The following is a 13,158-nucleotide window of genomic DNA, read 5'->3' as shown; positions in this document are numbered from 1 at the left end:
TGCCTCTGACTTCCACTTTGGGGTGTATTTAGAGATTTACCCCCATGCCCTCACCTGCAGGCCCACCCAGCCCTTCCCCTTGGGTGGTGCCAGAGCCCAGTATTGCCCTCTGCCCACCTGGCCCTGGACTGAGCCCACCCAGGACTCCGCAGCATGCGGCCAGCCCAGGTCCCTGTGAGCCCCGGTGGGAGAGGCATTGTCATCCAGCACTTTCTAGCATTTTCATTTATAAACCTGCTTCACTCACGGAACAATCCTACACAGTGGGAGTCACTATCATCACCCTACTTTACGGATGAGGGAACTAAGGCACTGAGGTTAAGGAAGGGGCAGTGCTGGGACTCAGGGCGGCCTGGCCCCAGGATCTGTGCGTGTACCAATCCATCACACCATTTCCCTGTCAGATGGACAGGCCGTGGGGTACCCCTGTGGCTCACCAAGGGTTGGGGGGGCAGAAGCTATCATATTGGGCTGGAGGGGGGAAGGGACGGAAGCTAGCAGGGAACAATGTGGCCCTGCCATCTCTCTGAAGAGCCTCGCTCTCTGTGGAATTTGTCTATATTTAGCAGGTGGCTGGGCAGGAGGCAGATAAGAAATCCTGAGGAGGGGGTGGGCCCCTTATATAGTGTGGGGGGACGGGTCCTGCTCAGATCCTCTTTGGGTGGCCTGTGTCTGCTCAGTTCCTGGTGTGACCTCTCTCAAGATGCCTGAGCCGGGGAAGAAGCCAGGTAGCTCCAGGCCTGGGGTTGGGGCTGGGTGTGGGGCAAGGAGGGCTGGGGCAGCTACTATTGGGACGTAGGCCTTAGAGTGAGTTCCTGAGAGTGGGGGCTGTCTTCCGGGTCTTTTTCTGATTCTCAGTTTCTCCTTCCCATCCTTCTGGTAGAGTGAGGGCAAACCAGAGGACCCCTTCCCTGTCCCCATCCCATCTCTTCCTTAGCAAGATGAGGCCCGGGCTGCCCTTTTGGGAAAAGGCCGCCACAGGCAGGAGCCCAAGTTGAATCTATACTTAAGCCCGTCTTGCTGAATGCTCTTGAGCAGGCCCTTGCCCTCTCCCGGCCTCAGTTTCCCTATCTGTACAAGGAGGTACTGGGTTGGTTCTCTCCAGCTGTGAGATTCTCTGCTTTATGAGCCTGCACCCCCATGGCCCCCACACCAGGCGTGACTCCCATGTTGAGGTAATGTAGTCCGTCTGTTCTGGGAGAGGGTGGTTAAGAGGCCCCTGATCCTGGGCCAAGGGCAGAGAAAGTCACAGCCCAGTGACCTTGTCCTGGCCTGTGCTCTTACCAAGGTCGGGCAGGGCAGGGATCCAGCCCCCCAGCCCCCAGCCCCTCCCAGGCCAGCTTTATCTCAGCTGCTGATTCTCAGCCTGAGGCCCTTGGAGAACAAATTTAGCCACATTCAAGTAGGCAGAGAACCTGCCCCTTGCTAAGGGCCCCGGATGGTGGGGGAGAGAGGGGGCTGGGCTTCTCCCGGCAGGGAGGGTGGGGTTTCCAGGCACACACCTAGCAAAATTCTTGTGTGGAGGTTAGGAACACAGCCCTGGCTCTCCTGCCTCCTGGCTGTGTGGTCTTAGATAAGTCACTTAACTTCTCTGAACCTCAGTGTCCTCATCTGAGAAATGGGCATAATAATCGTGTCTGCTTCACAGAGCCACTGGAGCATTAAACGAGGTGACGCATTAAAGTGCTTATCGCCGGAGTTAGGAAGAGGGGGTGCGGGGGCGGGCTGCATGGGAAAGCCAGGGGCTCCTCAGCCTCCACGGGCCTGTCTCAGTCTCAGCCTTCAGCAAGAAGCCGAGGTCGGCAGAGGTGGCCGCCGGAAGCCCTGCCGTGTTTGAGGCCGAGACAGAGCGGTCGGGAGTAAAGGTGCGCTGGCTGCGCGGGGGCAGCGACCTCCGTGCCGGGGACAAGTACGGCCTGGCAGCCGAGGGCACGAGGCACACTCTGACAGTGAGGGACGTGGGCCCTGCCGACCAGGGGCCCTACGCAGTCATCGCTGGCTCCTCCAAGGTCAAGTTTGACCTCAAGGTCATAGAAGCCGGTAAGACCCTGGTCAGCCGTCCCTGAGGTTTGAGCTTCTGGGGGCAGCCCTGCCACGTCCCCATCGCCCAGGGTACAGGAAGTGCTTTTCTATTTTGGCTGTGCCATCTGCCAGGAATGCCCTTCTCCTCTTTTCTGCAGCAAGACCTCTCTGAAGGTCCCCATGTGCCTCCCTGGCCTGTTCCCGCCTTGGTGGAAGTAGGCGAAATTCAGGGATGACTAAGGCACAGTGGCCTCTGGACACCCGCTCACAGATGGGGACTTGGTGGCTGTGTGCTGGCCGGGAAGCCCTGGTTGCTGGGGGTGTGGAGGGAGCCCCAGCCCAGCCTGGGGAAGGAGAGGAGACCCGCCAGGACGTGGGCACACAGTTTGCGAGGGGGAGAAGGCGAGACGCACACTGCTGATTTAATCAGCCCTCAGAGATGGAGGGGGACCAGGGACAGGAGGAGCGCTCTCTGGTGAGAAGCTGCTCCCCCACCCCTGCCCCTGCCCCTTCCAGTGAAGGCAGAGCCTGTGCCGAGCCCTGCTCCTGCCCCTGCTGAGGCTCCTGGGGCCCCCGGCGAAGCCCTGGCCTCAGCCACTGAGGAGAAAGGCTCCCCGAGTCCTGAAGGTGAGAGGGGTGGTGCAGGGAGGGCCAGGGCCAGTGGATGGGGTGACCCAGGGCAGGTCTCAAAGGCCTCCGCTCACAGGGTCAAGCTCAGCAGTCCCTGATGGCTTGGGTGCCCCTGATGACCCCATCGGCCTCTTTGTGATGAGGCCACAGGACGGCGAGGTGACCACAGGTGAGTGTGGGCTGCAGTACCCGGGGGTGGGGTGGGGAACCGGGCAGCAGGGCGCCCCCCAAGCCCAGCCTGGCGCCCCTCTCTGCAGGTGGCAGCATCACCTTCTCTGCGCGTGTGGCTGGAGCCAGCCTCCTGAAGCCGCCCACGGTCAAGTGGTTCAAAGGCAAGTGGGTGGATCTGAGCAGCAAAGTGGGCCAGCACCTGCAGCTGCACAATAGCTACGACCGGACCAGCAAGGTGGGGCCTGCGGGCCGAGGGGCCTGGGGGCGTGGGGCGGGAGGAGGGCACGGGGAGCCCCTGGGGGGCCCCAGAGGCACGGGGAGTCCTGGGGCTCACCCTGAGACTGAGGGCACACAGGAGGTGCAAGGAAGAAGCCTGGGGAGGCTGGAAAGCAGGTTGGGTGGCCAGGCGTACACGGGGAGGACGGGGAGGCCCAGGGGACCTATGGGACCTGGGGGGCTTGCAGGGCATGATCATCTCAAGGGGGCGTAATAAAACTGGGGGGGGGGGGGCATCAGCCAGTGAGGATGTAAAGCCCCTGGATAGATGTGTATCAGAGCCCAAGCGGCCCTTCATTATACAGATGAAGATACCAAAGCTTGAGAGGTTTTCGCTGGTCTGAGGTCACTCAGAGCCAGGCCTCGAACCTGTGCTTTGACTCCCAGCTTCTGCTCCTCCTCCCACTCTTCCACAGTCCTGGCCCAGGCAAGTGGGCCTCTGGCAGGGCAGGGGCAACATGTTCAGTTGCGTGGGTTGTGCACTGGACAAAAGTGCCTCATCTTAAGTGAATGTCGTTTGCCTTGTAGGCATCACAGATTTATATTTTATCACCACCCTGTGCCAGCAGATGGCAGTCATGTGTCTTGAAAAGGGGCTCCTTTTCCTGTTTACACAAAACCCTATGGGATAACTAAACCCGGAGGGCTGAGAAGGTTGGTGGCCCTTAGCCACTCCCAGCCTCCTTTAGGAGTGAAGGGCCTCCTCTTCTGGCCCCTGGTCTCCCTTGACACCTCACCTCCACAGGTCTACCTGTTTGAGTTGCACATTACAGATGCCCAGGCTACCTTTGCGGGCGGCTACCGCTGTGAGGTGTCCACCAAGGACAAATTTGACAGCTGCAACTTCACTCTCACTGTCCACGGTGAGGGGAGCCTGGCGTCTGTCCCGGGCTCGGAGTCCCCTTGGGTCCTGTCCCCCATGTCTGCCCCCATTTCCCAACACGAAGGAGGGTACCTGGTCCTGCTCAGTGCAGCTCATACAGAGCCATGAAAGAAAGCCATGGAGGCTTCCAGGGTTGGGGTGGGGTCTGACAGCCACGTCCAGCTCTCACCTGGGGTCTCAGTCATCGTGGTGTCCCAGGCTCCTGGCACAGGTGCACAGGTGAAGGGTGAGCCCAGAGCTGAGTGGGAGATCAGCCACTGCTAAGGGACCAGGGACCATCAACTGCCCCATCCACCCCAGAAAGGCTCAGAATGTGGGGTCCCGGGGTAGACGCCCACTCTCACGGGCCATGGATGGGCAGGTCTGTGCTAGTCAGAGATCCCAGGGCCGGGCTTCTGGGATCCCTTAGAGCCCCTTCCCTGTCTCACCTCCCTCTCTGCACCCAGAGACCGTTGGTCCCGGGGACCTGGACCTCCGATCAGCATTCCGCCGCACGTGAGTGATTCTCTCTCCTCAGGGCCTGGGGGAGGCCAGAGCTGGAGTCTGAGGCCCCTCAGGGTTAGGGCTGGGAGTGATGTGGTGGGGGGACGGGGGGGACAGAGATGAAGTTGGTAAGGATGGGGGACAGCAAGATCCCCTGGGCAGGTGAGGAACTTGTTCTAACCCCCACAGGAGCCTGGCTGGAAGTGGTCGGCGGGTCAGGTACCCTTCTCCCAGCCCCTACCTGTCCAGTACACACACCCCAGGGGTCAGATGGATAGGGAGCCCCCATCCAGCCAGTGTCCCTTCCTCTCCCCACCCCCACCCCCACCCCAAGCCCATTCCAGTTGGCTCCACTGCAGCCTAACTGGGGGTCCCTGTCCACAGTGACAGCCATGAGGACGCTGGAACTCTGGACTTCAGCTCACTGCTGAAGAAGAGGTGAGCCCCTGGGTAGCAGCTCCTGAGGCAGATGGCGAGGCCCCGGTTCAAATCCCCGCAACGCGGTTTTCTGACTGTGCGGCCCGGAGCCGGTTACTGAACTCTCGGAGCCGGTTTCCTAGTCTGTCAGCTGGGACAGTCCTGGTGTTGGGAAGCGCAGAGGGCTCTGCAGACATTGTATCCTGTGAACTCACATCCTCACGGGGTCACCCACGGTCCCCGACACCCGAGTCTACGAGAGCTTACCTCAGTAGGCTCCGGGGACCCAGAGAGGCTGGGAATTGCTCCTGCAGTCCCTCCAACTGACTCTGTGTCCTCTCCCTCTCTCTCCCGGACCCTGCATTATGGCGGATGCTGCTGCGGCCCAGAGAGTAAGCATCAGGCGGGGGCTTTAGGGGGGCAGCAGGGTGCCGGCCGGGGCTGGGAGTCAGCCGGTCCTGGGTGTGGATCCCCACTGACCAGGGCTCTGAGCTTCCGGTTCTCCCGATAGCCACCTGCCAGAGCTCAGGAGGGGCAAACAAGGCAATGTGTGCGGTGCAGCGTAAATGGAGGGGCAGGGGTGTGTGGGGGGGGACACGAGGGCCCATGGGCTGTGGCCCCAGGTCCGTGTGGGCAGGGGGCCCACGCCTCTAACGGTCCACTGCCTTTCTGCCCTGCGGAGCAGCAGTTTCCGGAGGTGAGTGCCTGATGAAGCCCGCACCCCTGCCACCCCCCCTTCCCCGGGACTCCCCCGTGCTGAACCTTAAGTCCAGTGCCAGCTCATGCTGCACCACCAGAGGGGAAGGGGCAGAGGGGCGGGGCAGCTCCTTGGTCCTGGGCCCCAGGGGAGGGAGGGGTCCACAGGGTATCCCTTGAGGCCTCTCGGCCGGACTGCGGACGCAGGGACTCGAGGCTGGAGGCGCCAGCCGAGGAGGACGTGTGGGAGATCCTGCGGCAGGCATCCCCGTCCGAGTACGAGCGCATCGCCTTCCAGCACGGCATCACCGACCTGCGCGGCATGCTCAAGAGGCTCAAGGGCATGAAGCGGGATGAGAAGAAGAGCACAGGTGCGCTGGCGCCTGCCGTCCAAGAGGACAGGGCACGCTCGTTTGCACACACGGGGTGCGGTGGGGGGCGGGGGACAGTCCAGCTTAGCCCAGAGACACACGGCGGAGACCCGGAGAGAGAACGGGGGGCGGGGGTGGGGGAGGTGGGGGGGTGGGAGGACAGGGCTGTCTGGCACAGCCACAGGCCACCACGGTGGGTGTGCGCCTTCTGGGGGAGCAGGGGCGGCGGAGCGGTGGGGGGCAATGACCGCGGTGCTCAGCCTTTCAGAAGAAGCTGGAGCCGGCCTACCAGGTGAGCAAGGGCCACAAGATCCGGCTGACCGTGGAGCTGGCCGACCCCGACGCCGAGGTCAAGTGGCTTAAGAATGGGCAAGAGATCCAGATGAGCGGCAGGTGCGGTGGGGTTGGGGGTGGTGGGAGCAGGCCCGGGAGCTCCAGGGGGCCCTGGAGGCTCCCTAGCCTGCTCTCCCTGCCTCTCGCCACCCATGTTCTCTATCTCTGCCCGGTTCCTGCCTGTCTCTCCCCATTTTCCTCTCTCTGGGTCTGATTTCCCATCTTCCTGTTTCTGCCTCTGTTCTTGCTCTTTTTCCCTTCGTCTCGCTTTCTCTCATCGGGACGCTCCCGTGGCCCCTTCTACTCCACAGCAAGTAAGGCCCGGCTCCCGGGGGGAGGGCTTGGGGTGGGGGCACGGGGTCCCAACAGGGGGTTGGGCAGGGCACCCGGGGCCCAAGAGGTGAGTGATGGCTTTCCCCCCACTCTCCCGCGTCCCGGGGCGCAGGTACATCTTCGAGTCCATCGGTGCCAAGCGCACACTGACTATCAGCCAGTGCTCACTGGCGGACGACGCGGCCTACCAGTGCGTGGTGGGTGGCGAGAAGTGCAGCACGGAGCTCTTCGTCAAAGGTGGGCCTGGCCCCGGGACCCTGGGAGCCTGCGGCCCTGGGGGGCAGGGCTGCAGACGACCGGGCCGTCTCGTTCTGCCTACGTGACAGAGCCCCCCGTGCTGATCACTCGGCCCCTGGAAGACCAGCTGGTGATGGTGGGACAGCGCGTGGAGTTTGAGTGTGAAGTGTCCGAGGAGGGGGCCCAGGTCAAATGGTGAGTGCCTGGGGCATGGGGGCGTGGGCAGGGCTGGGGGTGCGCACTGTGGGCCTCCCCGAAGGAGGCCACAGCACTTGCTGCCCGTCCACTGGCCAGGCTGAAGGATGGGGTGGAGCTGACCAGGGAGGAGACCTTCAAATACCGGTTCAAGAAGGACGGCCAGAGACACCACCTGATCATCAATGAGGCGACGCTGGAGGACGCCGGACACTATGCGCTGCGCACCAGTGGGGGCCAGGCGCTGGCCGAGCTCATCGTGCAGGGTGAGGCCGCTCAGCCCCAGCGCCAGCCCCGGCCGTGCACGGGAACCAGGCCCATCCAGGATGGAAGCCTGCGTGACCTTGGGCCACTCACTCTGACACACTGAGCCTTACCTTTCTCATCTGTAGACGGCAGCTGCTGAGGTGGTGACCTCAGAGAGCACTGGGGGGTCAGGTGGGCCTGGTTGGTGTCCCCCCCACCCTAGAGATTCCTTGTGTGCCCTGTACCACCGTCTGCACACACGCATCACACTCATGCATGCACACGTGTTTGCACGTGCCCACGTGATCGCCACAGGGGTTCACGCCCACGCCCACACACACCCTCCCCAGCTCACTGGCTCTGCCCCGCCCCCCAGAGAAAAAGCTAGAGGTGTACCAGAGCATCGCGGACCTGACGGTGGGCGCGAAGGACCAGGCGGTGTTCAAGTGTGAGGTGTCCGACGAGAACGTGCGGGGCGTGTGGCTGAAGAACGGGAAGGAGCTGGTGCCCGACAGCCGCATAAAGGTGTCCCACATTGGGCGGTGAGTGTGCGGGGCTCAGCCCCATCGCAGAGGGGGGCAGGCAGATGGGGGGGAGACGCTGAGACAGAGACAGGCAGAGAGACAGAAGGAGAAACAGAAAAGCAGACAGACAGAGACAGAGACTGAGATAGAGATACATAGAGAGACAGGGAAAAACAGAGACAAATTAAGAGAGATAGAGACAGAGACAGAGATGGACAGAAAGAGAGACAGACACAGGACAGAAACTGAGATAGACAAAGAGAAGAGAGACAGAGACAGAGAGACGGAAGCATACAGAAGGGAGTCCTGCAGAGGCCGAGGGCAGAGATAAGAGAAGCAGTGAGAGAGACAGACAGGCTGGGAGCCCCCCAGCCCCCGGCCCCCAGCTCATGACCAGGGCAGGGCAGGAGGCCACCCGGAGGCCAGCTCTGGCCAGGGGCCCTAACTCTCTCCCACTCTCTTACTCATGCCTCGAGCATCTGGGCTGGCCCGTGCTGGGCCCAAGGTCACAGAGATTAGTGAGACCAGCCCCTGCTCAGTCTCCAAGGGCCCAGGCAAGGGGCACTTGTAGATTGTCTACCTCTGAAAACAAGTGAGGGACTGGAAAGTCAAAAATAGAGAAAGAAAGCATTTAAAATACCAGACCACCACTGAGCTAGGGGTGGGGCAAGGGCCCTTGGAGCCCTGACTATGGTAAGGCTGTTGGGGGGGGGTGGCCCAGGGGGGTCCCCTGAGCCACCACTTCTCTGCAGGGTCCACAAACTGACCATTGACGACGTCACGCCTGCGGACGAGGCTGACTATAGCTTTGTGCCCGAGGGCTTTGCCTGCAACCTGTCGGCCAAGCTCCATCTCATGGGTGAGCTGGCACCCGGCCGGGGTGGGGGCCCCGTTGCTGGGCTCTGCCTTCGCCCCCCTGCCCCGTGCCACTTGCTCATCCTTCTTTTGCAGAGGTCAAGATCGACTTCGTGCCCAGGCAGGGTGAGTGTCGGGACCTCTTCCCTGTGCCCCCCTCCACCCATGTCCCCCTCCAGTCCCAAGCAGAAGGAAGAGCAAGGAACCTGGAGTGGGGACCCCAAGACCCAGCCCCAGCTCTACCACTCACAACTATGGGCCAGTTATAATCTCTAGAAACCTCAGTTTCCTCATCTCTAAAGTGGGAATCCTGATAGGACCTCCTCCATGGGGGGCAGGAAAGTTGAGATGAGATGATGTGAGACTTCATTATTAAATCTTTTCTGCCTTTTTTTTTTTTTAATTATTTGTTTTTACAGTGGGGAGGGGCAGAGGGTGAGGGAGAGAGAGAATCTTAAGCAGGCTCCACACCCTGCCCAGAGCCCGACTCAGGGCTCCGTCTCACAACCATGAGATCATGACCTGAACCGAAAGCAAGAGTCCGGATGCTCAGTGGACTGAGCCACCCAGGCGCCCCAAATCTTTTCTTTTAGAAGTACCCCTGCTGCTTGTAGATTAAACATCTATCAGGCATTCTAGAGTCCTAACTTCAGGAGAATAGTCCAGGCTGAGGCATGCTCTAGGTCAGTGCTTTCCAAACTAAGTTCACTGCCTAGGATACTCCATTTTAAAAGGCATTCCATGGTGAAGTAAGTTTGGGAAGCACCGAACCTTGCTCCACCTCTTGCTGATTCAGAAACTGTGTTAGCATGTCAAAGGCTCTAGAAAATCCCGTGGTAAAGAAATGTGCTAAACTGTGTTTTAATCCAGGGTTTCCTACTTGATTTGACCATGGAAACGTCTTTTTTCTTTTTTCTGGCAGGACATTGGTGTTCCCCCTAAACACAGTGTGAGAAATGTTTAGGCGACCTAGCGTTACAGACCTCCCAGGGAACTTCCTGGGGGGAGGGGGGAATGGGAACGTTCTAGATCTCGATGGAGGGATGGTTGCTCCGGTGTACACATTTGCCAAAACTCGTCAAGCTGTGTGCTCAAATGTTGGCATTTTATTCTGTGTAAATTATGCCTCAGAGGGCGCCTGGGTGGCTCAGTTGGTTAAGCGACTGCCTTCGGCTCAGGTCGTGATCCTGGAGTCCCGGGATCGAGTCCCACGTCGGGCTCCCTGCTCAGCAGGGAGTCTGCCTCTCTCTCTGACCCTCCCCCTTCTCATTCTCTCTCTCAAATAAATAAATAAAATCTTTAAAATAAATAAATAAATAAATAAATTATGCCTCAGAGTGATTTAAAAACAACCAGGGACATGTGCTCCTTCCAGTTTCCCCCCTCTGTCATGGGCCTTTCTCTGACCTACCCCATCCCCGCCCAGAACCTCCCAAGATCCACCTGGACTGCCCAGGCCGCAAGCCGGACACCATTGTGGTTGTGGCTGGGAACAAGCTACGCCTGGATGTCCCCATCTCCGGGGACCCTGCGCCCACTGTGATTTGGCAGAAGACCATCACACAGGTACTCCCTCCTCCACGTCCCCATCTGTCAAATGGGCGCGTGGGACCGCCCGTCCCCGACCCACGTGGGGGCACAACCTACAGCCTGTCACTGACGCTCAGGGGCCAGGGGGGTGGGTGAGGTGGGCAGCAGAGTGGGGGTGGGGCAAAGGGGGGGACAGAGGCGCCCCTGGGCAAGGATTCTCTCTGGGCTGAGTCAGCCCCTGTTCCCCGCCCCCCACTTCCCTCCTGTTCTGTTCCCAGAAAAACAAGGTCCCGGCAGGGCCAGCCCCCGATGCCCCGGGGGCTGCAGGTGCCAGTGACGAGTGGGTGTTTGACAGGAAGGTGAGTGCGGCTGACGGTGGGCTCGAGCTCGTTGGCCTTCCGTCCTCTTCTGCCTACATGGTCTCCACCCTTCAGTGAGGTCTCCGTGAAGGTGCCACATCTGGCTAGCTGTGCTCCTGCCCCGGGCACGGTCGCCGTGGGACGCCCGTGCCTCAGTTGGGCAAAGTCCCCTTAACATTGCTAGGATGCCCTCCTGACGGGGCTGTTCCCTGGCTCCCAGCTTCCCCACCAGGGAGTGGGTTTCCCTGTATGACCAGCTGCCTGGGCACCACTCAAGTCAGCTTTTCTGGGCACCATCGGCTCCTCCACCCACCTGAGAACTTTCAGGATCCCCAGCTCTGTAAGGTCATGTTATTCCCATTCAGCAGATGAGAAAACTGAGGCACAGAGAGAGAAGTTCCACGACAGAGCTAGAGCTAGAGCTAGAGCCCAAGACCCTCGCCCCAGTGCTTTGCCCCCGGCAGGCACGAAATCAAGGTTTTGGGACTAGGCGCTCACATGAGAGTTTCCACTCAGGCTGCATCTGCTCCCCGGACCCTGCTCTGAGCTCTGATCCTACCTCGGGCCACCGCAGAGGCTGTCGAAGCCGGTGGGGTCCGACTGGGGCCCTTCTCCCCAAGCTCCCCTCCCCCCCAGCTGCTGTGTGAGACCGAGGGCCGGGTCCGCGTGGAGACCACCAAGGACCGTAGCATCTTCACTGTTGAGGGGGCAGAGAAGGAAGATGAGGGTGTCTACATTGTCACGGTGAAGAACCCCGTGGGCGAGGACCAGGTCAACCTCACAGTCAAGGTCATCGGTGAGGCTGGCTGGCCCAGGGCCAAGAGGGAAGACAGAGGGGCAACCAGGGAGGGCCCATCCATTCACTCGTTGAGTCGTTTGACAAACATCACAGGGCGTGCTCTCAGCTCCGTGGAGAGGGTTGGGATTAGGGTGAATATGGGCAGTGGGGAACCATAAAGCGTTGATCACAGGCTGGTGACTTGATCAGAGCCGTGTTCTAGAAATGTCCATGGGGTGGTGGAGGCAGGCTCTAGTTGTTTTGAGAGAACTAGCAGCATCGGCCCTGGGCCCGGGCAGGGCTGATGTGGGTCCACCCCCCGCCCCAGATGTGCCAGATGCCCCGGCAGCCCCCAAGATCAGCAATGTGGGTGAGGACTCCTGCATGGTGCAGTGGGAACCACCTGCCTATGACGGTGGCCAGCCGGTCCTGGGTGAGTGGAGGGCACGGGGATAGAGCCCGAGGGCCGGGGTGTGGGGGTGTCTGGGCCCCAGACTGGAGCTCCTGCCTCCCCTCCATCAGGCTACATCCTGGAGCGCAAGAAGAAGAAGAGCTACCGGTGGATGCGGCTGAACTTTGACTTGCTGCGGGAGCTGAGCCTCGAGGCCCGGCGCATGATCGAGGGCGTGGTGTATGAGATGCGAGTCTACGCGGTCAACACCATCGGCATGTCCAGGCCCAGCCCTGCCTCCCAGCCCTTCATGCCGATCGGTGAGGCTGCCTGGCTGGCACTGCCCCTCGCCCCTCCGGTCCACGGCTGCGCTGTGGGCGGCCACCACACTAGGCGTTTACATCATGGTCCCCTTTAAGCCTCAGCAGGGGCCAGTCCTCTTCATTTCACAGATGAAGGAAGGGGGTTCCCAGAAGTTAAACGACTTGCGCAACGTCACCTAGCTGGTAGGGGTGGAACCGAGACTCACACCACTCTGACTGTTGGTGCCTCTCGGGCCTCACATCTTTAAAATGGGGATGATGACAATATCTACTCTATGGAACTGCTGTTAGGATGGCATACAGCAGGTGCTCAAATGTTAATGGTCCCCTCTTCCTCGTTCCCTTCAACCAGGGTTTGTCATATATGGGACAGAGTGAGGGCACTGGCTGCCTGGGGGTCCAAGGGGCTTGGGTCTGTGGAAAGGACCCTGGAGTGGACTCGGAGATGGAGTTTGCAGAGTCGGCTCCATCACCCCGGGGAGGACCATCTGGGATCACGGGGGTCGAGAGGGAGAAACAGACGCTGAGGGTGTGCCAGGCTCTTGAGCACAGCTGTTCCTACCAGGACACGACAGGGGGTGGGGCAGCTGTCGGGGGCAGAGGCAGGCGCCCCCCTCTGGCCCTAGGAGGGGGCACAGCTTGCAGCAAGGAGCAGGGGTGCCGTGGGGAGAAGGCTCCAGGCCTCTCTCTTTAGGGACTGACTCCCAGTTTGCTGAACTCTTAGTCAGCTCGTATAACCATACAGTGCCAGGAGACTCCCTGTTTTAGGCCGGTTTTTCCTTAAATGCTACATTTACAGCATTTCCTCTGTTGTTGGACGAAGTGGCTCCTTGTAAGCACATTTGCGTTCTTTGGGGTATCTTTTCCTATTCAGAGCTCTCTTTTGTGTTGCTGTTGCTGTTCGTTTGTTTTTAAGCCTGTCTAGAGACATGTCTTTTCACAGAGCTGAAATATTTCTGGCAGAGCTTGGAAGCCAGACAACGGGGAAAGTGCCCCTGTGTGACCAGTGGCCAGTCGAGGGTCTGGGTCCCAGCCCTTCAGTTTTCTGGGTGGTGCCGGCCCACCCGGACCCCTCTCTGACTCGCCCTCTGCCTAGGCCCCCCGA

At 60.4% G+C, this 13,158-nt stretch overlaps 1 protein-coding gene across 1 annotated transcript in view; it reads left to right on the top strand.

Moving 5' to 3' along the window:
• The first annotated feature begins 703 nt into the window (after positions 1 to 703).
• The window catches only part of MYBPC3 (myosin binding protein C3), a 16,106-nt gene continuing 3,651 nt past the window's right edge, over positions 704 to 13,158 (top strand). Inside the window, exons 1-25 of the mRNA XM_035012803.1 lie at positions 704 to 728; positions 1,774 to 2,040; positions 2,539 to 2,649; positions 2,729 to 2,821; positions 2,910 to 3,058; positions 3,845 to 3,962; positions 4,429 to 4,477; positions 4,655 to 4,684; positions 4,850 to 4,903; positions 5,565 to 5,579; positions 5,786 to 5,949; positions 6,210 to 6,342; positions 6,594 to 6,596; positions 6,728 to 6,852; positions 6,942 to 7,047; positions 7,147 to 7,313; positions 7,670 to 7,835; positions 8,570 to 8,676; positions 8,769 to 8,798; positions 10,099 to 10,238; positions 10,481 to 10,561; positions 11,198 to 11,357; positions 11,668 to 11,772; positions 11,862 to 12,054; positions 13,144 to 13,158. The exon at positions 13,144 to 13,158 is cut by the window's right edge and continues 116 nt beyond it. Of these exons, the coding sequence (XP_034868694.1) occupies positions 704 to 728; positions 1,774 to 2,040; positions 2,539 to 2,649; positions 2,729 to 2,821; positions 2,910 to 3,058; positions 3,845 to 3,962; positions 4,429 to 4,477; positions 4,655 to 4,684; positions 4,850 to 4,903; positions 5,565 to 5,579; positions 5,786 to 5,949; positions 6,210 to 6,342; positions 6,594 to 6,596; positions 6,728 to 6,852; positions 6,942 to 7,047; positions 7,147 to 7,313; positions 7,670 to 7,835; positions 8,570 to 8,676; positions 8,769 to 8,798; positions 10,099 to 10,238; positions 10,481 to 10,561; positions 11,198 to 11,357; positions 11,668 to 11,772; positions 11,862 to 12,054; positions 13,144 to 13,158 (2,606 nt within the window). The remainder of the gene's footprint in view (positions 729 to 1,773; positions 2,041 to 2,538; positions 2,650 to 2,728; positions 2,822 to 2,909; positions 3,059 to 3,844; positions 3,963 to 4,428; positions 4,478 to 4,654; positions 4,685 to 4,849; positions 4,904 to 5,564; positions 5,580 to 5,785; positions 5,950 to 6,209; positions 6,343 to 6,593; positions 6,597 to 6,727; positions 6,853 to 6,941; positions 7,048 to 7,146; positions 7,314 to 7,669; positions 7,836 to 8,569; positions 8,677 to 8,768; positions 8,799 to 10,098; positions 10,239 to 10,480; positions 10,562 to 11,197; positions 11,358 to 11,667; positions 11,773 to 11,861; positions 12,055 to 13,143) is intronic.

The sequence above is a fragment of the Mirounga leonina genome, unplaced genomic scaffold (genome assembly GCF_011800145.1).
Source record: "Mirounga leonina isolate KUSES-001 unplaced genomic scaffold, KU_Mleo_1.0 Mir_166, whole genome shotgun sequence".
NCBI classification, from domain to species: domain Eukaryota; kingdom Metazoa; phylum Chordata; class Mammalia; order Carnivora; family Phocidae; genus Mirounga; species Mirounga leonina.
Note: the sequence above shows the minus strand (reverse complement) of the source record. Positions and strands in the feature narration are given on the sequence as shown.